This window comes from Chaetodon trifascialis, chromosome 23 (genome assembly GCF_039877785.1).
Source record: "Chaetodon trifascialis isolate fChaTrf1 chromosome 23, fChaTrf1.hap1, whole genome shotgun sequence".
NCBI lineage: Eukaryota > Metazoa > Chordata > Actinopteri > Chaetodontiformes > Chaetodontidae > Chaetodon > Chaetodon trifascialis.
This window is the reverse complement of record NC_092078.1, coordinates 12229757-12253038: the sequence shown is the minus strand read 5'-3', so window position 1 is coordinate 12253038 and position 23282 is coordinate 12229757. Positions and strand designations below refer to the sequence as shown.

At 43.7% G+C, this 23282-nt stretch overlaps 1 protein-coding gene across 7 annotated transcripts in view; it reads left to right on the top strand.

Annotated features, from left to right (window-relative positions):
• The window catches only part of LOC139351109 (nuclear factor 1 B-type-like), a 66086-nt gene extending 43774 nt beyond the window's left edge, over positions 1–22312 (top strand). For 2 of the 7 annotated variants that reach the window (XM_070992800.1, XM_070992798.1), the window contains exons 5-12: positions 49–169; positions 854–975; positions 4122–4253; positions 4426–4610; positions 7022–7160; positions 8142–8224; positions 12442–12530; positions 16182–19454. In XM_070992800.1, the coding sequence (XP_070848901.1) occupies positions 49–169; positions 854–975; positions 4122–4253; positions 4426–4610; positions 7022–7160; positions 8142–8224; positions 12442–12530; positions 16182–16314 (1004 nt within the window). In that variant the 3' untranslated portion in view covers positions 16315–19454. Of the gene's footprint in view, positions 1–48; positions 170–853; positions 976–4118; positions 4254–4425; positions 4611–7021; positions 7161–8141; positions 8225–12441; positions 12531–16181 lie in introns of all 7 variants that reach the window. The other 5 variants (XM_070992799.1, XM_070992797.1, XM_070992803.1 and 2 more) reach the window with 4 other exon arrangements.
• The last annotated feature ends 970 nt before the right edge of the window (positions 22313–23282 follow it).

The window sequence follows — 23282 nt, the reverse complement described above, 5'->3', positions numbered from 1 at the left end:
TCTTTGCAGCAATTGCAGCCTGACTCTCTCTGTTTTTGTCCTCTACAGTGCCCATCACCCATGGCGCAGCCGTGAACTTCTCCATGGCCGACATGCCCAGCCAACCCTACTACCATGACCTGAACTCCAGCGTGGGGCTGCATCGCTCCCTGTCCTCCCCTCCCGGCAGGTGAGTGGAAGCAACGGCAACAAGACAAGCTCTTTGGACAAAGTCCATCTATTATAACATCATAGCAGTGGCATTGTATTCTTTTATGACATTATTACTCATGATATGAAAATCTCAGTGAGGTTAAGTCAAGGCCAGTGCGTGACCTGTGTGCTCTTTATGTTTATATGGAGCTGAAATTAGCCATGAAGGAACCACTTGACATTTGGGGAAATACGCTGATCTTGCCAAGTGTTATATGAAAAGATAGATAACACTCACATGTCTTAGGTCTTAATATGTAGCTGAAATCAGGAGATAGTTAGCTTAGCTTAGCATAAAAACTGGCCTGGCTCTGTTCAAAGGTAAAAAAAAATGTGTTCATGTCTTGTTTGTATATTTTGTTTGTACAAAAATGAACAAATCGCAAGCCGGGCTCGCTGTTTCCCCCCCTTTTCCAGTTTTTATGCTAAGCTAAGCTAACCATCTCCTGGCATTAGCTTCATTTTTAACGACCAGCTATGAGATTTTTATTTTTTCCAACAATGCAAACTGAACCAAACCTTCACACGACACAAGTTGTTGGTGCCAAACATCCACTTCAAAGGCTCCAGATCAGTACAGACGCCATCTTTGCAGTCTTGAAAGTCATGATACCAGAAACGAGTGGTTGTGCTAAACCGTAAACTTCTCTGTGTCCCACAGCAAAAGGCCCAAAACCGTCAGCATGGACGAGAACATGGACACCAGCCCGACGGGACCTGACTTCTACTCGTCACCCAGCTCACCGGCCAGCAGTCGGGCAAACTGGCACGACAGAGACGGAGGTGATTTCCCTGCCTTTTATTTGACCACCTTTATTTACCCATGAGTCGCCTGTCAGGCATGGCTGCGCCTCCATCTCATTCCTACAGTCACACAAACAGGAGCAGTCTCACGCAGCTCAGACGATGAACAGAAGCATGTCGACAGAATTTAACAAATGACCCGAGCGCGTTCCTCATTTCGTCCTCATCGCATGCAAATAGATTTGATCTAAGTGAACCCCTTGTATTGTTCCCTAACAGCAGCTGAACTCTGTCTCACTCTCAGCCTTAGTCAGAAGCTACTGGACACGAATGCCCCCACCCGTTTCGTTGCGGATGAGCTGCATCTGGTTTCTCTGCACATGAACCTGTTCAACCCTCTTAAAATACATACCATGACAGAGATAGCCCCAGGCATCGGCAGTCATATAAATGTTTAAACCCATTTGAACTGCTGTCTGAATGTAAATCTGTATTCTCTCACACCTGTCGCTTACACAAAGGAAATGTTGGATTCCGCAATGCAGACAGTCTGTTATGAGAACACGCTGTTACAGCTGAAATTCACGACTCAGAAAAACAACAGCGCTGCGGCTCTTGTCACGAGTTTTGTAGATCGCAAGTTTTCAAATCTTGGGTGTATCTGTACACAGATAGCTGGAACACCTTGTGAGTGACTGTTATGGAGAAATTCCTGTTTATAAGCCCACAGGGCAAACGTGTCAGATGATCTCTCCTCAGGAAATCAGGCTATACGTCTTGGCTGAACTTGAGAGAAATTCCCCATTTGTAGAGTCCTGATGATCATGAGCCCACTTTAAAGGTACAGAACTAGTTAGAAGGGAATTAAGGAATAAAGCCCACCTAATGAGCTCTTACATAGGGCTTACAGGAAGAAAAAAACGGAAAGGTGGAGGTATCAGAGGAACAAGCGTGCTGTCTTGCTTGTTTCTGCGCGTGAGAGAAAGCGAGATCCTCACGGGACAGCTTGCATGTCTCATTACGTTGTCTCCCGGTGCAGAGCAGAGCCCCTCACCCTTTTAATTAAGGCCTCACTGTCCCGTGTTTCCGGATCATTCTCACTCTCTGCTGACTTCTCTCCGCACTCTGCTGCCCGCACCGCCTCTGGATTTTACCCACAGAGGGGGCAGGAAAGGTTTTGTTCGACTGTGACAGGCAGAATGATTGAAATAAAACGCCCTCAGCGAGCCGTGCTGCAGTTTCACCTTTTGTTTTAACTTTGTACGCCTCCTCTTTTTTTGTTTTTCTATTCCATCCTCTCTTTTTTTTTCCGACATAATAAGCAGGAAGGCTGAGAGAGGAAAACACCAGATTATACGCAACAGACACAGCACTGGTGGGATTCAACCACAGCCCAATGTGGGTTCATGAAATTTTAGCCTGTCCCATTGCACATGGCCCGGGAGTGTTGCTCAGCGTAAACGTAGACACTCTGGGCGAGGAGAAAGGGAAAGCAGTGGGTAGGAAACTCTCCAAAGACAGCCATTATTCTGTCAGGAGAGAATAAATGAGAAGTGGGGTGATATTAAACCCATATGAGGCCTCCCAAGTGCCAAGCGGTCATTTCTCGCACATGGTTGTCGTTCGACTAAACCTCACCCTGTAGAGGAAGGAATAGTTTCTCTGTCATATATTCTTTACATGGGAAGAAATGGGGGTTTTTTTGTGGGATTTTTTTTACAAGAAAGTACACGTTCACTCATTTAATACAAAATATATCAGATGGCGACGACTAGTTTGGTCTAAATGCAGTTTGCAGTTTTTATTTAAACTATTTGAAGTGTTTAATTTCTGGTAATTAATTGTCCAGTTTAATTTCCCGAGGCAGTCCGGTGGATTCTCTGATGGATTTAATTAGCAGAGGAGGGGAAAAAAGCCGAATACCTCCGCTGCAGAAATTTCCTTTTTTTACATGGAAACATTAAGCAGCGATATCAATCTTCTGCGAGGTATTTCTGCCTTTGACACAAAAATGAAAGCACTTAAGCCTGTATCCTCTTGCAACCTCAGACTGGGAAATCCCCCCGAATTCCAGCCACCTTTGTCGCTCTCTTTCTCTGGAGCTGAGTGATTCTTCCCGTGACTCGGGTGGATCCTTCCCTGCGGTGGGAGGGTTAATGCTATGGAAATGCCTCAACAACGGGGTTTATATCACTTATTTTGAGGGAAAGAGATGGATGATTTGAAAGTTATACACCCCGAGAGCCTGTGACAGAGCAGAAAAGCACGTGATGAATGTTCGTCGAGGAAGCACGGGCAGACATAGGCCATTGCCTCTCGTCTAGTTCTTATCACGTTGCCTTCAGACACTCTGTCTCACCATGGAAAATTGAAAACCGCACGGCTGTGACAGCACAGCATTGCTCACGAAAGTGTAGAGCAGCAGTAATGAGCGACTTGTACGAGTTTGTACTTTTAGTTCATACGGAGCTGCACAAAATTTTCTCAACGAAATTCATGTCTTCTGCTGAGCCTCCAGGATTATTCATGGGGAATTGCAGTAGCTTGTCAGACAGCGTGTAAGGCCGCGGCGAGCAGATGTTACAGTGTAATGTTCTATTTAAGATTACGTGAGGGTCTTGAAATTCTTAAATCCTATTTGAGCGGCCGGCTGCTTTGCAACTGTGCATCAGTTGACTGGATTTAATTGTCTGCTCAGACATGACAAAAGCCGAATTTTCACAGGACTCCTCTTTGTCGGGGATGTCCTCTGATTTGTAATGATTCCAGAGATTAGAAGTGATTTTGACCCTTTGCAGCCTGTAATTTGCAAAATACATTTCCCGTTGTCTGCTGCATTTGCTGAAGATGGGGAGGAGAGGGGGGGGCCCTTGGTAATACTAATCCCACGCAGATCAAGTTCTGCTTTAATTTCAACCGTAACTCATTTTTGGCACTTAATTCCTTTCATTCATGAGAAATGGAAGCATGAGCAGAAGCTGTAGGGAAATGTTTTGATTGTTTTTCAGGAACTCGCATAAAGTTTTGCTGAAAAAAAAAAAATCCCCATGAATAATCCTGCACCAGTGAAGTCATTTTAATTCACTTCCCTGTAAGAATACAGCTTTTGAACAGTCAGTAAGGCGTGTACAGATTTCCTGACCTTTTCGTGCTTCTGTGTGCTTGTGTGTTTTTCCCGCCAGCAGACATGTCCTCTCCTACCATGAAGAAGCCAGAGAAGCCGCTGTTCAGCCCCACCTCCCCGCAGGACTCCTCACCACGACTCAGCACTTTCCCTCAGCCTCATCACCCGGGCCTATCAGGTGTAGGACACAGTGGTGAGTTACCGGTGCCGCTCTCCTGCCAAATCTGGAGCTCTAATCCACTTTTTCCTCATGAACACAGTCGAAAAATCCATGTTAATTTACCCTCTCGGATCAATGATGATCACTTTATCTTAACGCTCAATCTTTATCTTCCTCTCGCCTCTTCTGCCTGTCTTTCTTGCAGTTATATCGACGAGGAGCCCCCCTCCGCACTCGCCCCTGCAGTTCTCAGCCTCGGCGATCTTGCCCCCGGCGCCGTCACCCTACTTCTCGCACACCACCATCCGCTACCCGCCCCACCTCAACCCTGCTGATCCCCTCAAGAGCTACGTGCCGTCATACGACCCGTCCAGCCCACAGAGCAGCCAGGTCAGCCTTTTTCTCTCTCTGTTTTTTCTTTTTTTTTGGCTTTGAAGAAGCCAGACTTTCATGGCCTGGAGTAGTTCTTTGTTATCTTGTTCAGCTCTACTCCCATCTGACCTCAAGAGATTCAAGATTAGATTAATTCCAGCATGCATTTGTCATTATTTCATTACTGCCTCGTGAAGTAAAGTAAAGAAACGTCATCCTGTTTTGCTTGTTTTTGCTTTCATCTGAAAGCTGCTCCTGGTTGTGCTCTTTATTTATGGGGAGGGTTAGGATGACATGTTTATAAAACTGCCTTTTCTTAGTGCTGTTCTCAAGTCCAGAGAATCTAAAAAAAGGAATCGTTTTACAAACCCCAAATTAGACATTTTAAGCCCTTAAGATGACCACAGTTTGATAGGATTTTGTCCTGGGAACCCTTAAACGTCTCTTTTTGTAGCACAGAGCTTCCTGCGCTGCATGTGGGGACAAACCTATAATTAGAATAGCCAGCGTAAAAAAAGGCTAATTAATCAGAATAATTTACAGTGAATTAAATCATAGTTAAACTAAACTGCTTCCCATTTTGCAGGCAGCCCCAGACTGAACTCTGCAGACCACTTCATGTGGCAGGGACCCGTATATTTTCTGTTGGATGCAATGCTCATGGAGATGGTTATAGTACATTTTCAGCCTTATATTTGTGGTCTTGCTAAAAAAAAAACAGTGTCTCCATAAAAAAGTCAACCAACCTATTGCAGTGGCAGTTACACGTGACACACAAAACTGCATCAAGACGTTGTAGTAAATCAGATAGCTGAGGGCTTTTATACATTCTGGGTACACAGTGCAGCCAGTGTGCTGGAGAGAGAGAGAGAGAGAGAGAGAGAGAGAGAGAGAGAGAGAGAGAGAGAGAGAGAGAGAGAGAGAGAGCAGGCGTCTTTATAGATGAGAGAGCAGTGTGATATTTATGTGAGTTTTATATCCCCGCTGTTCTCACTGTAAACAAAGGCCTCGTAGACGGCTCCATCTCCAGAGCAGGGAGCGAGCTGGGGTGGGGTGGGGGGGGGGACTGTTACTCTAGAGAAAAACCGCGGGGAATGATAAAGGTTGTAAATATTTGCCGTTGCCGGGGCCCGGCTCTTGTGCAGAATTAACTGGCCCTCTGCTGGGGTGCTGGAGATAGAGGGGGTTGGTGGCGGGATAGTGAGGTGGGGTCCGGTAGGGAAGAGAGGGAGCGCTAGAAGACCAGTTGGGAGAGGAGGGAGGATGGAGGAGCGAGCAGGGGGAGGCTCAACAAATAACACAGCGCCTATAATCCCATGGACGAGTGCCAGAATGTTTTTATGCTTGCTTTAACGCAGATTATATTACACTCTAATTAAACATTCTATTCACATGGGAGGGAACCCTGTGGACACAATTCTTTTCCAAAAAGGCCTGTTTGAGTTTTGAACTTGGGGCGGCCCTGAAATGAACGCCCCAGACAGTCTCCAGCCGTCTGAAAGAGTAGCTCCCACTAGCTTCCTTTATTTCTTTCTCCATATATATAGTCTCTCTGCCTCGCTCTCCATACTCGCGCATTCACACCATTGTAACAGGTCACTCTGCAGCGCTCTCTGTCTTTTCACGCCCGAGTCCTCCTAAATTCCATTTATGAGCGCCATTAAAATCATTGTTTAAAATCATGTAGGAAATCCATCGTCAGGGACTGAGGACCTATTGTTGCTTGTGCCCCCCAGAGTTTTAGTAATAACTGTGACAGCACAGCGGCTGAAAGTGCTGAAATCTTTTCTTCACGGCGAACATGAAGTGTAAGAGTGAGAGCGGTCCAGTCACCTTTTGTTGTTGATGTTAGGTCTGCAAGGGCCAAACACAGCCGTAAAGATGAGTTAACTCCCCCCTGAAACGGGGACAGGGCATGTTTAGTGCTAACCATTTTGGGAGGGAAAGTGTAGTTTGTTACATGCTTGTATTGGTTTATTGAGATCTGCTCAACTGCACATTTACAAGCGGACAAGAGCTTGTAAACATAAGTCAGTGGACACAGTTTGTCGTCACAGGGTTAGAGGAGTTTTAGAGGTAGGCAAAACAAATACAGTTGGTGAAGAACCTTAACAAAGCGTGATTGTTTGTGCTTTTAGCCTCAAATCAGCTTTCCTGTTTACTGGCTGATATTAATACCGTCAATCTGTGGCCATTGAACTGCACATTTGAAGGCCGTCGTGCACAAAATGTTGTCGCTGAGATATTTCAGGCGGTGTTCTCATCTTACCAAACAAACCAAAACAGAAGCTGATAAACTCCAGAGATTCAGTAAACCACTCTGCGCATGTTTGGCATGAACGTGCCTTAAATCTGGATGAAATAAGTCATCCCACGAAGGAAAACACTTGCTGACTTGTTTATTCTTGTTGTCTGTTACCTCCCTGCAGCCTAACAGCAGTGGTCAGGTGGTAGGAAAGGTCCCGGGCCACTTCACCCCAGTTCTGGCTCCCTCCCCACACCACGGCGCTGTGCGACCCGTCTCGCTCTCCATGCCCGACACCAAGCCCATCACCACATCCACAGAAGGTGAGACCTTACTGACAGCCACGACCCATCACCTACTGCCCAACCTGCAGCAAACACCAAGCTGCCTGCAGTTCTACATCCTATGACAATTGCTACTAAAGACCCAGCATTTAGTTTTTTTTACATTGTTTGACTTATGATTTTACATTCAGCTCAGTGTTTGCTGGGTTATTCTAAGAGCACTTATGTTTTAACTTGAAATGGTAATAAGGAGAATAATGTTTAAAGTGTAGCTGGATAACAGCCTAAAATGCAGTATCTCAGAGTGCAAAGTGTTCCTGAGCCCATGTAGTAATATTGTTCATACAATCACGTGTTCACAAACACCCCCCATCCTTGCTTGTGAACGTCTGAGCCTTTCCATGATGCCCCTTTCATACCCAATCATGATACTATCACCTGTTACCTGCTCCTGTCCCAACTTGTTTGAAAAGTGTTGCTGCATCAAATTCAAAATAATCATATATTTTCAAAAATCAATGAAGTTGATCAGATAAAACATTAAATATATTGTCTTTAGACTGTTTTCAATTGAGTAAATGTCAAAACAGATTAGCAAATTGTCACATTTGGTTTAATGATTTACACAGCATTGCAACTTTTTGGGAATCAGGGTTGTATATCACTGCAGCAAGGTGACTGGAAATCAAGATTTTCAGCTGGTGCTAAGTATAAAATACAAAAAATATCTGTGAAAAGTTTTTCAAACTATAGGAAACATTACAGCAACAATAAAATAATATTTGTGGAAAAATATCCCATGTTTGTTGACAAAATGTCCAAATACTGAAGAATGGGAGTGGGCCCAAAATTGAACTGTGTGGGACTCCACGTGCACTTTTCACTGTTGGTTGTTTGTACTGTTGACAAATGCCTGACTTTAAGCCACTGTGGATAAGAGCAACTGCTACATGTAAATTCCTGAAATGCTATTTGTAATGCAAGCATGCATTTGTGTTTTTGTGATGGCATGTTACCCAGGCTACTCAGCCCCTGGCACCCCGACGGCTAACCGTTTTGTCGGCCTGAGCCCGAGAGATCCTGCCTTCCTCCACCAGCAACAGGTGAGCTCTCCCCCCTCCAGCACTCAGCTCACCTGCTCCTCTTATCCTTTCATTTTCTGTCTCCCATCTCCCTGCACATCAGATGTGAAACCCCTGCTATTTGCAAAAGCCTTTCGCACTCTGAATTTGATTCGCAGGAAGCATTAAACTGTCTCGTTAGATCAGATAGGCTGAGGTCAGGCATAGCCGTCGCTGTTGGCATTAAAAATGATCAACATATAAGATCGAAGACTTGCACGGCTAAAGATAGCCGGTCTTAGTGATAATCAAAACATTTTTGCTTTAAATGCTATGATGCTTTTTACTGCTGTGTTAATTTTAGCTTAGGTTTTGGTGTCATTAACACATTAACAGTTTATATTTAGCCACCCTTGAAAGAGCCTTAAATGACTCACACTTGAATATCCTCAGGGTGTCCAGCAGCTGAATTTGAAGGGACTGTATTCATTTTGTATAGTAAGAAATGTTTTGGAAAAATACACTTTGTAAGCAGAGTAGAATTAATCTCATATCAGTCAAATAAAAAAATGACGTACCTTAAAACACTATTTCATTTTCTCGATTTTTTAGTATTGATGCATATATATATTACTGTGTGAGTGTGTGTGAGTGTGTTTGAGTTGAAATCTCACAGCCTAGCATTGAAAAAGGCTTCTCTTCGCTAAAGTTGCCTTAAAGGAAAAAAACGAGTGTCAGGAAATTCACTGTCATTGTGTGGCCACTACTCAGAAGATGGATGGGACATGTGGGTGACTTTGAGAGTGTAATGTGCTCGGCTCCACTTCCTTCACACTCTACTTTAGACACATGCACACACACCACATGTAATCAGCACACTCCCTCATTTACAGCACACAGGCTGAATATTTAGCGTTGGCGTCACGCGGTTGCCCCAGCAGCGGTCCTCGGACAGATGTGGTGACCCCGTGTGTGTCTGTGTGTGGGTGTGTTTGTGTGTGTGTGCGAGGTTAGGAGTGTTGCGGTGTTGTCGGATGGGAGAGAGTGCTCTCCCCCACCCCGTCTTATTGAAAGTGCTGGTCTCAGGCCAAGGCTTTTCCAACCACAACTAATTGAATGCATCTGCACGCGGCTACATAATGATCGCTGGGTTTCTCCTCAGCTCGCCTCATTTTTTTTTTTTTTTTTTTTATGTTTAGTAAAAATGACAAAGCTAGCCTCTGTTTCCTCGCTCCTCTTTCAGTCTGTTTCTCTCTCTCTGCCTTTCTTGCACTCTTTTTTTCCCCTAAAATCAGAGAAGGCAAAAAAAAAAGAAGAAACAATCTGAATGTTTGTCAGCAGTCGCGGGATGCTTTTATTCCACGCAGGAGGAGAAGGAGGAGGAGACGGAGGATTCACTTGGCTGATGTCGCACAGTTTGTCACATTTTCTTGCAGCCCTGCTACTTCTTTCAGTGGGGCATTAAGTGACGACACAAGACAGCAGCAGTCTGAGCATAGCTGCATGAGCCACTGAATTTTGTCCAAAGCATTGCCCCCAGAGGCTATAATGCCTTTTTGTTTTAGAGTGTAAATCAGCCAGATACATAAAGTATGAAAATACAATAAAAAGCGCTGCTATTTTTACGGCCTAATTTGTAATTACCCCAAATTAAATTACATTTTTGTGATCCTGTTGCAGTGACAAGGCAGACACATGAATTATTTCAGGCAGCTCAGATGTGTTTGGACTGACTCGGTTTGGAAAGAGGAATACCGAAAAGACAGCGGCTCAAAATGTGAAAGAAGAATGAGGGATTTGTAAGCACAGCAGTGACACCTTTCTTGAAGGCCATTACATGCTATATCCAGATGAATGAACGTTCTTGTCGGCTTAGCGAGCTCTAAACAGTCTTCACATTGATTCATCGCGCTTCTGCTTGTCACAGTTGTTTTTGTTTTCTGTGGTGTGATTTAACGGCCTGGGATCTGGCCCGGCGGAGCGGGCCCACGCCGGGCCAAGTCCGTCGTGGCTCAACACTTTCACCGAACACTCTGTCATTGTCCTCATCTGGCCACGGGGTGTTTACTGTGCGGGATCCGTGAGGTTTGCCGACACTTTTGGTCGGTTAGCTGCACCTGTTTGTCGCCAGGGTTGACAGGAAAGGGAAACACGTCAGACACGCATGCCTAGAAGCTTTTTAGGGGTGGTCAGCGTTGGGGCTGGATCATGGGGGTGCGCTGTTCTTTGTCTGTCTGTCTGTATGATGGATAGAGGCCATGATTTGCACTGCAGGTTTTTTTTAGGAAAAACAGAAGAGTCAGACGGCTGTTTAATTCCTGGAATCATTGTTTTAATTATACAGCACACACATAGATCTCCTGTTCCTCGTTTAAACCGCCGGCACAGTGTTAATTCCAAACCATGAATGATAATTATATTATTACGTTACTATGAAATGACTCAATAATCATCCGATAACTTGGTAGTACAGCTGAAAACAACCTGCTTTTTAGAGCAGGAGCTATTTTAAAATGTGGCACCACTAAAATAGAAGTCCCTGGATGCACACACACACACACACACACACACACACACACACACACACACACACACACACACACACACACAGTAGGCTTCAAATATGGAAAAAAACAAAACACCACCACACGCTCCCACACCTGCTCTACGATTCCCAGGCAGCGAATGTGTGAAAACCCTCCATTCATCTCTCGCCTTGGTTAACCCCTCGAGGGAATGCCACCATCTAGCATTCCGCAGGGAAAGATCCGTGATCAGATGTCATTTGGTATTATCTAAGGAAAGATCCTAATCCACAATCTGCCCGCATCTGTTTGCTAACGTTCCCCGGCTCCGTCCCCCTTCCTTTCCCCCGCTGCCCGTGCCACTCTGATGTGCCGGTGCCAGCGGACAGATGGCGAGCCCCTCGAGGAGCGGTGGCACCGAGCGTCTGGCCCAGCCTGCGCATTCTCTCCAAGCTTTTGTCAGGCTGGAGAGCGCGGGGGTTTAGTCTCCCAACCTTGGATAAATACAGAGAACGCACACTGGATGGAACAAGATGCATTGTTTCCTATTCAGTTTTATTAAGCAGCTTTTGATCAAGGAAAACTCATACATTAAACTGTAATATAATGGAGGGTCATTACGTCATTGAAAGGCTTTTGAGATTAACTCCTAAAATTCCCTGTTTCTTGCCACTGCTTTGCATTTAAAAGTCAAGGGACATAACAAAGACACATTCTGTATTTAAGTATGACTTAAGCAGGAAACCATCATCTTCTCCTGATGTGCTCGCCCAGGTGCTCGGAGGAGAAAAGAACACATTTCTCGACCGCCGCAAATGGCTTTGAATATTCAGCGTATGCGTATATCTGATTAAATCCCTCTTAAGAGCCCCTGCAAAAACGTCTGCCGCTGCACGCAGAGTGCTAACAGTGCAGTTTTATCCCGGTGCATTACTAAATGAATGTGTTGACCACAGGGCAAGGTTAGGTTGGTATTGGCAGAGATAGCTCTCAGCTGGATTGCCGACACGTGCGCTCGCATAATGCATGCAAAGGAGGCGCAGTTTGTGTGTGGCTTTTCTGTTGCAGTAATTTGTAATCTGTATGTAAGGTTGGCATGTCTTAAGAGGGGAGGAAAAGGGTTTGGTGCGCGCGTGCATGTGTGTGTATGTGTGCGTGTGCGTGCTGTTTAACTCCATTGTACAATTTTTGACCCCTAATCAATAAAAACAGTTAGCTAATGAAAAAAAGTCTGCATGCTTGAGGGCATGCGTACTCCTCCCTGAATCTTAAAGTGCACTCACAGTGAAGCGCTGATTATCGACAGGGTGCATGCATCCAGTGGATTGCATGGCTTCATTGGCTAGCCGGCTTGGAAAGCAGCAACCGCTCACAGATGAACTACCAATATGATGCCACTCACCTTTGCAACTAACTAACTCCGTGTTTTTTTACTTCCAGGTTAGCTGTTACCACTAACTGTGATTGCATGCTTTTTTTCTTTGTGTCTGTTTTATCGTAGCTTTGATGCCACTGTTATTTTCCCCAACAAATAATCAATATCCTGATTCCATTCGCTGTTTTTACTTTGTTAGCACCAGCTAGGACTCATTTTGGAGTCTTTTTTTTACATTTCTGCTGCTCCTGCTTTAGGCTCTTCTGCATGCATTTGTGTATACAGTGTTGAGTTGTAGTGTTATCTGAAGTGGAAGTTGTCTTGGCCCAGTGATCTGACTGCTAGGTTTCAATTGACAGCTGAGGAAGTGTGACTGGAGCGTGACTCAAAACGGCAGGCATTATGGCCCCAGTGCCACTGACGACACTTTGGGGATTACTTGGCAAAGGTAACCTTTTCATTCTTTCATGCCGTCTCTCTGCCTGCACCACACGAACACACACACACTTGAATTAATAACAGCATATAATAAATGATTTTCCTGATTTTCTTACACCTTACATAAAAAAACAGATATGCCACATACAAGTTCACATATGAATCTAATTCCTTTGGACTGTGGCTCTGAGTGTGAAGGTGAGGTCACGCATTGCTTTGATAAAACACATTTACTTGTGTCTCACTCTATCTTTTCCCGCCTTTCTGTTCCTGTTCTTCAATTATTTGCCGCCTCTCCCAGTAATTTATAGTGTTTTTACTTTGTTCGACTTTTTTTTTTTTTTGCACTCAATCCTTAAGAGAGAATTGGATTTGGCTGAGCTTTATTCTAGGTTTGGTCTCTTTGCCCCAGAATAGATCTTCATATTTATGTTTAAGAGATTTTTTAATGCACCATAAAATACACTAAATCCTAGCCTTTGGAAAGTCGAAGCTTAATATTTCGTGGCATATCTGGTAAAAGCAGCAAAATATTAGAAGTTTATTTCTGTCAAATTTGTCCTGATTATATTTTACTGCTGTGAATGTGACTCTTCACGGAAAGATGGCGCAGCGATTCAGCATTTGAGGCGTCGCACCCAACAAAAAAAAGATATTCTCATTTCGTAACACAAACCTTGATGAAGCTCATTAGAACAAACGAAGTCAAACCACGTGGAACAAAAAGAGTCATTTCAGGTCAGCTTTTCAGCCACGTGAGGATGTTTTACTTTTCCCCGTTTTAACAAGCGCAGCTTTGTTTGGCTTTATGCTGAAGTCATGCTTTACTCTCTTTAACTTAAAGCTACAGAACCCCCCCTTTGCCCTCCCTCCCCCTCCCTCCATACTGTATGTCTCCCTCTCAGGGGAGAAGAACCTGAACCATTTCACCATGGCAGAGCGAGCAAGCTGAGCTAAGCCTTTTCCTGTTACGTCTCCCTTTTCCCCTCTTCCCTGGAAGTGTAGAGCATCTGCGTGTGTGAGATTGTGTGTGTGTGTGTGTGTGTGTGTGTGTGTGTGTGTGTGTGTGTGTGTGTGTGTGTGTGTGTGTGTGTGTGTGTGTGTGTGTGTGTGTAGAGCTCATTTTGCGCCCGCTGAAGTTACAAACTTTTTTTTTTTTACAAACACACATGCACTCTGCAGAACCCCCTTGAATAGGCCTCCTAATAGGCCAGTGGAGGTAGCAGAGAAAAATGTCCCCTGCAGCAGCTCGAGGTCTCTTATTTTACTCACACACCAGCGAACTCCTCCTCTTCTCTCCACGAGCGTACAGTAATGAGCGCAGATAAAATAGATCCCAACTGAATCTAGTTAATTTTGTTACAAAGATGGGACGGTAATCTATTTGATTTTATTCCTCTTTGATGGATTATTCAAGACAAACCATCGAACGTATGGATGGAATCAGCCGCTTTCCTCTTTTATCTTGCTTGTCCTTTAAACGGAACGCTCAGCAATGCCTCTTCAGTGCTCGCCCCCAAATTAAAATGCTGCCAGACTCGCATGTTGCCATTGTGCAGGAAATGGGTCAGCAATCCATTAAGATGCCATTAGATAATCTAATTTAGGGAGCTAATCCTTAAACGAAGCACGCTGTATGCCCGGGCTGTGCTTGCAGGGAGTAGAATTAGTGAGGTTTGGGAGCTTGGACAGGGCAAGTGGAGGCCATCTTGAAGGTTACCTAAGGAAATACGGCGATGGAGGTCAGGTTTTTTTAGTTTTATTGTTTTGTAGCTGCTTGGAGTGTAGAAACATAGAGCAACAAGTCATGTGGAGGCAAAATATGAAAAAAAACTGAGCTGTTTTAACGCCATCTTGGCAGCAAAATGGAACTTCTTGACAAATTGGAACAACAATACCCAGAATTCCTTTTTCCAACATGGCCTGTATGTTGTGGCATCGTAGCAAATGGTTTGAAAGTACAAGAAGTATGGTTTTCTTCAGATGGAGCCCTCACTTGAGGCTTTTTAGGACAGTTTCTATTCAAACTTCAGTCATACTAATAAGGCAAATCTGCAAGTCTCAATTAGCAGTGATGGGAGGATTTCAGGCCCCCTCCCCGCTTTGTGAGTTAGCCTGATAGTAGAGGAGTTCTTTACATAGAATAATCCTGCCCAGTGCAGCTTCAGGTTATGGGATGCAGATATGGACTGACAGCCATCGATTTTAACAAGATTAAAACCGATCTGCCGGTTTAGTGCGCACAAAGGCCGGCGAGTCCGCTTTTGTAGCTGTGTGGTCCCCGTTAATGTAAGCCATTACCTGAGAGGAGTTTCATAAGGAAAAGAGAAAACACAGAGAGATGGAAGGAGGGAGGGAGGAAGAAAGCGAACGGGGAAAAAGAGAAAGCTGCAGCCCTTGGCCACTCTGTGCGCTCTTTGTTCAGCAAGGTAGGAAAAACTTAATCCCCCCTTTCCTGTCCGATGATTTTTGGCAGGGTGAAAGAGAGAAGGAGGGAGGGAAGAAAGCAGGAGAGAGAGGATAGCATGAGGACGGGTTGGACAGGGGGGAAAAAAAGCCTGCTCGAGAGGATTAGCCTTGAGGTTGTTTTTAACTCTTTGCGCACTCAAACCCAATCTGAAAGTGGAGGGATGTTTGCTTTGATTCTGAAGCCATCTTCTCCTCTCTCCTGTCACTCTTCATGAGCGAGGCTGACTCTTTCAGGCCACCAGGTGAATTCAGTTTGCACTCCCACTGTATTAAGTGGAAGAGCAGCGATTTGTGTGAAACGTAGACTGGGTTATCGCGGACAGTGTCGTCTGGTCTGGGAGCTCCACCTTTCCAAACGGGCATCTTCAGACCCACGGGCAGTCAGATTTTTTGCTTCTCTTGAAAACAGTTCTCCTCCTCGTCATCCATCTTCTCCCCAAACGTTCCTTTTCCCCACTTTTCTTTCTCCCCTTGATGCGTCCGTGCCGTAACTTCAGCACTTGGTGAAAAAGTTGGTGAATCGGAGAGAAACTGTGCGACACAGGTATTCTCAGACTGTGGGAGGGTGTTAGATGAGTGCACACTGGGGGCCTGTGGGGGAGAGGAGGGGTGGCGGCGGCGGTGGTGGAGGGCTAATTATCTGACATCTACGTAGCGCAGCACCCCACGGGAACAACATGCTGTTTGTTCCCGCTCTCGTTTTCAGTTAACGCCGTTGCTCCCCAGGAACAATCACTGTGTTGTTTTGCCATTAGCGTGAGATGAATAGGGATGGGACAGCTTTGTGTAGGGAGCCCCCCCGCCCCCCCACCCCACCCCGCCTTCACTTTTTACCCACAACCCCCCACCTCCACCACCAATCACACTCTCCGCCTCATGCTTTTCTATACTGCCATCAATGCAGGGAAGAGGGCCCGCGTCACGGCCCCCTCACGTGATGTCCTTCACTGGGAATCAAGTGGAATCGCCTCAGCTTAGATTAATGAGCTAGTGCGGCCATTTTGCTTTTTGTTTACGCCTCTCTGCCTGAGCAAAACAAAAATAAGACCTTGAACCTTAATGGCTGTCAGTGGAGTCGTGCAAGGCAGTTTTGGGTATAACTGAAAGAAAGAATGTGATTTTGATTCCTCGAATGGCGCGTGACTAACGTCTCCGCCTCTCTCTCTCTGTGTCTTCTTGTCTCTCTCCACAGTCCTGGTACCTGGGCGAGCTTAGTTCCATTCCAAGTGTCGAACGGGACTCCGATTCTGCCAACAAATGTCCACCAGAACTACAGCATAAACATCATTGGTGAGCCCCTGGTCCCCGCTGAGACAGGGAACTGAACACACAGAGGCCGGATGACCCCCAGGGTGGATGGGTGTTGGTGGTGCAGAGCTAGCACTACAGGTGTCCGCAGCCATGGATGAAACCAGCAAAGCAGCATGAGCTGCACAATCGTCCCCCCCCCCCACTCCCAACCCTCCCGATCTCGCCCCTCCCACGCCCCTCCCCGCTCCCGTCCCTCCCCATGAAGGACACTGGCCGTGAAGTGAAGACGAGGGTTGGTTGAGAGGAAAGGAAAAAGAGAAAGCTTCAGGTCTGCTGTCTCCTCGCCCGAGCCCAGCCCACGCATCCACCACCCACCAGTCAGTTGTTGTGTTTGCAGAACTTTTCGATCCATTCAAATACTGTGATGTATAGATGCCTTAATGTTTTATTGCATGACACTCTAGTCTCTTAGCGGCAATTCCTACTATTTTTCCATGTTGGGGGAAGATGTAAAATCTTGATTTACACACAAAAGTGAGGAGGTCTGCGTATCGACAACCTCTGCCTGGTGGATGGCTCCGAGACTCGAAGCTCTCCGACTCGGACCTCTTGAAAAGAGGCTTTCCCACGTCAAATGATTCACTGTGTACACCATAGGAACAAAAAAAAATTGTGAATTCAGAGTGTTTCTTCTTCCGTTTGATTTCAGTTTACTGTGAGACGACTCTTTGTTCAGAAAATGTGTTGACCTTGCTTATTCTTTACTGCTACTTACTTCGAGAATTAACGGTAAGAGTTGAAAACTCTTGATGTGGTTTTCAAAAAACACTAAATGTTAGGCTTGAGATTGGACCCCTCATTAAAGAATTTTGCAAACTCCTTTCCAAAAGGAATTAGAAAAAACGGAGAATAGGAAAATCTCGGAAGAGGCAAGTGCAATTGAATTTTTGAAGGGAAGCTATCAGTCTGTCAGCCCTAAGACTCTAAAGGAAGGGGGATTAATATTAAATAGTTTAATGGGTAAAATGTTTAAGAAAACATTTAAATTTGATCTCAGTCACATATCCGTCTCCTCACATGAGAAAAAACATCGAGCGTGAAAGGCAGTTGAAGGCAAGCACTAAGCTACCTGTGCAGCGCTGAGCGAAACCAGCACTTCTTTTGAGCCCTCCCCATCATTATGGGGAGTTTTCTTTTTTTTTTTGTAATTTATTTTGGGGAAAAAAATAACCGAACATAAAAGAAATGACACATAATGTCTTAAAATGACATTTTTTTTAAAAAATAAATAAATGTTCACGATAAGATCAAGAGCATATGCATTTGGCCATCAGCTTCTAAAGCTTATGTTTACAAAAAAAAATATGGAATGCAAAGTGTTAAATCATGAAAATGTACAATTCATGCAAATGTACAGTAGGCTTATGTGTAAAGCTAGATTGTGCAAGGTTAACTCTACAGTGGAAGAGGCTGAAAACTGAAATTATGAATCCAGGTGGTGGCAAATCCCTGAAATCTAGAATTGTGCACGGCGCGTTCGCAGCCATTGCCTCTCCAGTCCAGACATATTTATACAAGAAAAATCTCTCCAATACTCTTAATTTGCACGATGACGTATAGTCCACATTACGTGCCTTGCCTTTGAATATAGAGACATCACTACACTTGTTTTTGCTGCATTTATCATTATAGGAAAAAAAATTAACATTTTTATGATAAGAATTGTTTTGTACTCTGAATGAAATTGTTGATTTTTAACTTCATGTACTACTCTATCTCACAGTTACATTGCATATCAAGGCTGTGTATAGTTGCCGTTTTAAAGTTTGTAATCAACCAGCATTTTTTTTTCTTTTTTTTTTTTCAGTATTTTGGTGGTTTTTCTAATAACCTGTCATCTTTTTGTTTTCCTTATTTTTCAATGCTCATTTTGTTCATCTTCCAGTTACTATTGCGGAGGGTGGAATTCAGAATTATGAAAATTATGCAATACCAAGTTTTGCCTATGTAGGTAGTGCTTATAGATGCGTCAATTATTAGAGGCTAGTTTGGAGATAGACAATATTGTAATGCATTTATTTTGTTGATATCGTTGTTTGTCGTTGTTGTTGTTGATGATGTTGTTGTTGTTGTGGGTGTTTTCCTTTTTTATTGACCAAAGTGGGGACTGCTTTCTATGCAGTGTATGACAAGGTCTTTTTTTTTTTTTTCTTTTCTTTTCTTTAGCTTATAGGCCTGCCGAATGACAGTGAGACGTGTTCCAGTGTATTTTGAATTCGGGAGTTTTAGGGGGAGGGGTGGTATTTTTCTAGAAGTACTTATAAAAAAAAAGAAATGCACCCTTGGTCTTTCTACGGCTGCAAAGTCACTGATTGGTCTACTGTGACTCTTACTTTCAACTTTCCACCTGGGGTGCTAGCATGTGACCTTGAAGGAGCTCATTTTTCACAGGAGAGACGGCTTGACTTGAGTATGACAATCATTTTAAGAAATCATTTCGCGTAGAATCCCATTCTGTCGTAGATCCCTTGAAGCTGCAACCGAGCACGGATCGCGTTGCGTGCTTTCGTCGAACACCACGCCGTACTATTCTCGACGTCACCGAATGCAATTCCCAAGTAGATGCCTTAAACACATCAGTGAAGTGGCCTGTGACCTGCGCAACAATCACACACCGACTAATGCTAGTGAGACCTGTCCAAATCAGTTGCAGACAGGCTCAAGCAAGCCTTTAGAAAGTATTTTATAAGTAGTAGATTTGTATAAATGTATATACGATATGCACATATGTCAATTCCTGAGATACATCCCCAGCAGAGCCCCGTAGAGTATGTTGAAGTAAATATTGGCCCGCAGAAGCATGGTGTTTTCTAACTTCCTGTCCAGTGGCCCAGTAGAAGCTTAAATAGAATCCAGTAGAAGAAAAATATAGCACTTATACAGCACATAGGCAATCGTCTTCTCCCCGTGCAGTGTTTTAAAGCTAGTCTTAAACTAAATCTCTCAGGCGTATTACAGGGCATTATTTATATCAATCATTCTCTTACCATTTGTAATGTAAAATAAAAAAAGAGAGACTTCTCTCACAGAGAGAGCAGCGCCTCCATTGCTGCTATGACACCTCTTTGCACTCTTTCCCTACAATCGTGAAAGAAAGGTTTCCCTCGGAGAGAGGCGGTGCCACCGGGGCGCTCCACGTAGAGGGCTAAGAAGCAGAAAAAAAAACAACGAATCCTCAAGTCAAGCTCCATCTCTCCGTCTTCACCCAGATTTCTTATGCAGAAAACAAAATTGAAAAAGTCACCCCGTTCTATGTGCACTGTTCTGTCTTTTTCTTTTTGGTTTTATTCTTTTTTTTTTTTCTTTTAAAAGAAAAACTATAAGTGCTTTGCAGCCTTTGGCCATTGGAGACCCCACTGAAGTGCATTGTCCCCAAGTGTGTTTGTGAGCGGGTGTGTGTTTGCTTGTGTGTGTGTGATAAAAATGTGTCAGGGTCACTGTGCTGTTGGTGTTTATTTGAATAGGAGACTGTACATAAAGGTAAATATCCTGATTGCGTCGATAGCAGTAGTCTGTGGGGTTGAACTCTGCTTTGGCAGCTTGGGTGTTCGTGTGCATGCGCATGTGTGTGTGTGTGTGTGACTTTGTGAGCTGGATGTGCGATCGAGTGCCTCTGACACTACACAATGAGAGAAGATGAGGGTCTTGCTATTGAAAAAGCCTGCCGTGGGACAGGAGTTTGTACACTGTAAACTTTCTCGAGAGTTCTTCTCTTAAGCCCTTATTTGTAAATCTTCAATTCTGGGGACAAACGAGTCAATTCCATTTTAGGAAAAAAAAAAATCAATTTGGGTTTTTTGTTTATTCGTTTCGGAGGCTGGATTCGAGTTAGAACTCTCCAGGTTTCTCCGATTGGTAGACTCTAAAGTGTTTTCATCAGTTGTTGTGTTCCTGTATGTAAAGTAAAAAAAAAAAGGGGGGGGGATATTCTATACAGATCCATAAAAATAAAAAACAACAACAATGAAGGCTTTTTTTATTCTTAATATTATTATTTCTGATCTTGGTTAGTGCTTAGATATTTCCATTTTGGAAACACTTCATGAATATTTGAATTGTTGTTCTTTCATTAGTGTGGCCATAGCGAGTGTGATGTGATTTATCTCTCTCTTTTTTTTTCTTTTTTTTTGGTAATGGGTGTGAATTCTTGTCCAACAAGATTGTGGTTTGAGTGTGTTCCTTGTAGCAGCTGGGAGGTGATGTCACTTAACCAGTAGGAAAGGCCCCAGATTGCACCTGATCTGAAGCAGGGTAAAATCTGCAGTGACAAACGTCCTTGATTAATCTATCACATAGTTTCTTTTCTTTCTTGGTTTTTTTTTGTCAGAGGAAATGTTGCGAGACGACTGGTGCTACATTTCGGCTTTGTTCAGATCCGGCTGGCCCACGTTGAGCCGGCTCATATGCAGACCACGCTCTAAAAAAAAAAAAGAAGAAAAATCTCTTTTAGAGATCACTAACAGCATCTAGGCATCACTCATTTTGCACATTCCACATGCTGTCTATGCCTGATGTGATGCAGGAAACCCTTCGTTCACACTACAAACAAACCTTACATTCACTGCAGGTGCTTCAGAGCTGCACCTTCCGGCTGACGTTAGGTAGTAGGCATGGTTACGTATTTATGTTGCTGTGCTGGGTGTGAATGTAGCCTGTTGAAAAGCTCTTGAGACTTTATGAAATTTGAATCAGTGTTCCACCCATCATCGCCTTCGGGAGCCGTATTCAAGGCAGACTTTGGCACTCACAGCGACTTATTTTAGAAAGTATTATGTCAGTGATCACTGCGATCGTCAAGAAACAGGACAACTTTATGCAAGGAGGACCTGTGGCACTCATGCAATATGTGTGATTTTCCTTTGAACCGGACGTCACACATTCTGTGGGGACTGAGAGGGAGTATACATGCAGACTTAGAGGAAACATTAAAACTTCATTTTCATCCGACATGAGCAATACACACCTTCCATACGTTGGCTAGCTGCTAGTCACTTGGCATCAGGTTGTTATAAAACATGAAAACCAGCATTTTTACAGGATGTAACATTCACCAAAAGAAGACAAAAAGATAGCAATGCAGTGCCTGTTCAAGCTGTCCAAGTGTCTGTTGTATATAATTGTAAAATGTGATAGACTTACTTTCATATGTGACGAGAAAAACACCATCACACAGAACAGAATGTGGCAAACTCATCTGGAAACAAGCTCTTTATTACTTCTTTGATGTTTTTGGAGCTTTTTTTGTGTGTGTGTGCGTGTGATTTATTCATTTTCAAATTATGTCAGCACACGATGCCCACATCAAGCTTGTTCAAAAAATTTGAGAGGAAATGTTCACTCTTTTTTTTTTTTAATTTTCTTCTTGGAGGGGGAGTGGGGCGGGGGGGTCAGTGCTACACGAAGCGCAGTGAAAGGATGAAATAAAGTCTTTTCTTAAGATAAGTCACCAGTTTTCTCTGCAGGGCTGATTTCATTTTGGGTCTTGTGGCACTTTTACTTCCCTCTGCGCACACATTTCTACTTCATGAATCATGGTGGAATTATATATAACGAACAACAACAACAACACCAACAAAACAATATGTAAACAGTCTCCAGTAGTGATCGTAGTTACACTGCAAGTGTGTGCAAAGGTCTATGTATGTATCTGAATGTACGTTTTAGAGGACTTTTTGGAAACCTTCTTTTGTTTTTTATCTTTTCATTGACAGTTTAGGAGCCACAGGTGTCCATTGTGAACTGTATAGCGAAGGCCTTGATATCCCTTCTTTTATTGATTTTAGAAACGCCGAGCATTAGGCGATGCCTTCAAGCTGGTTACATTTGGTGCAGGGGCTAAAATTGCCACAAGATTAAAATCAGTGTAAATAAAGGCTCAACTTTTGTGATTGTTACTGTTATATCCAGCCTATACTGCTAGCAGCTGTTTTTACTGCAGTCAATTACTGGAAGTGGATATATTTCCTATGCAAAACTGTTTAAACAATAAAATGAGCTATGCTACAAAAACGACTTTTATGTTATGGCTCTTTCTTGTGTTTATTTCATTATATTTGAATTGGAACGAATGCAATTGGAGACCTAAATATGAAGGTTCCTGTCTGAGGTCTGACATCAGATTCAGCTGGATGAACAGGTGAACTGCCACGTGTCTAGTCAAGCCAGTTGGCTGGAAGTTGCAAGGAAATACAAAAAGCATTGAATTGGTCTTTGTAAGTTAGGGACTGCATGAAAATTATTAGGGTGAGAAGGGGAATGCTTATTTTTCCTTTTTGCCGAAGGGAAGCTTGTTTGAACATTTTGGAGAGCAGGAGGGGGTCTTTCAACTTTTCCGCATCCCAGATTAATTCTTCTCTTGTGAGATTTGTCATAAAATAAATAAACAGGACATAAAAGACCAAATTCTTCACAAAGGTGGCTTTGGTTTCATATTTAATGCTGCACTGAAATGTGTCCAATATGCCAGACCATGCAAATCAGGCATTATGTAATTGATTTGACTGTGTCAGGCTTGAACATCATCTGATCTAGTTCATATATATAAGTGGAATCTGTGGGTGGGGGAATTCTGTGGTGCCCTAGTCCATCAGAAGACAGAGTGCTCATTTGATTCATTCTGTTACTAATATTAATAATGCTTGTTTTTTACAACCCCAATTCCCAAAGAAGTTGGGACACGTGTAAAACGTGTAAAACAGGATGCAATCATGTGAAAGCCCTTTTTGATTTGAATTCATTTGAAAACAATACAAAGACAAAATATTTAATGCTCATACTGATAAATGTTCAGTGCTCAAATGTTCAAACCACAGGTAAACAGGTTCATTGGTCACAGGTGATCGTATCGTGATTGGGTATAAAAGCGGCATCCGCAGTCGTTCACAAGCAAGGATGGAGCGAGGTTCACCACTTTGTGAAAAACAGAAACTTCACCATCTGCAATTCATGATGTCAGTAAAAGGTTCAGAGAATCTGTCAGGAA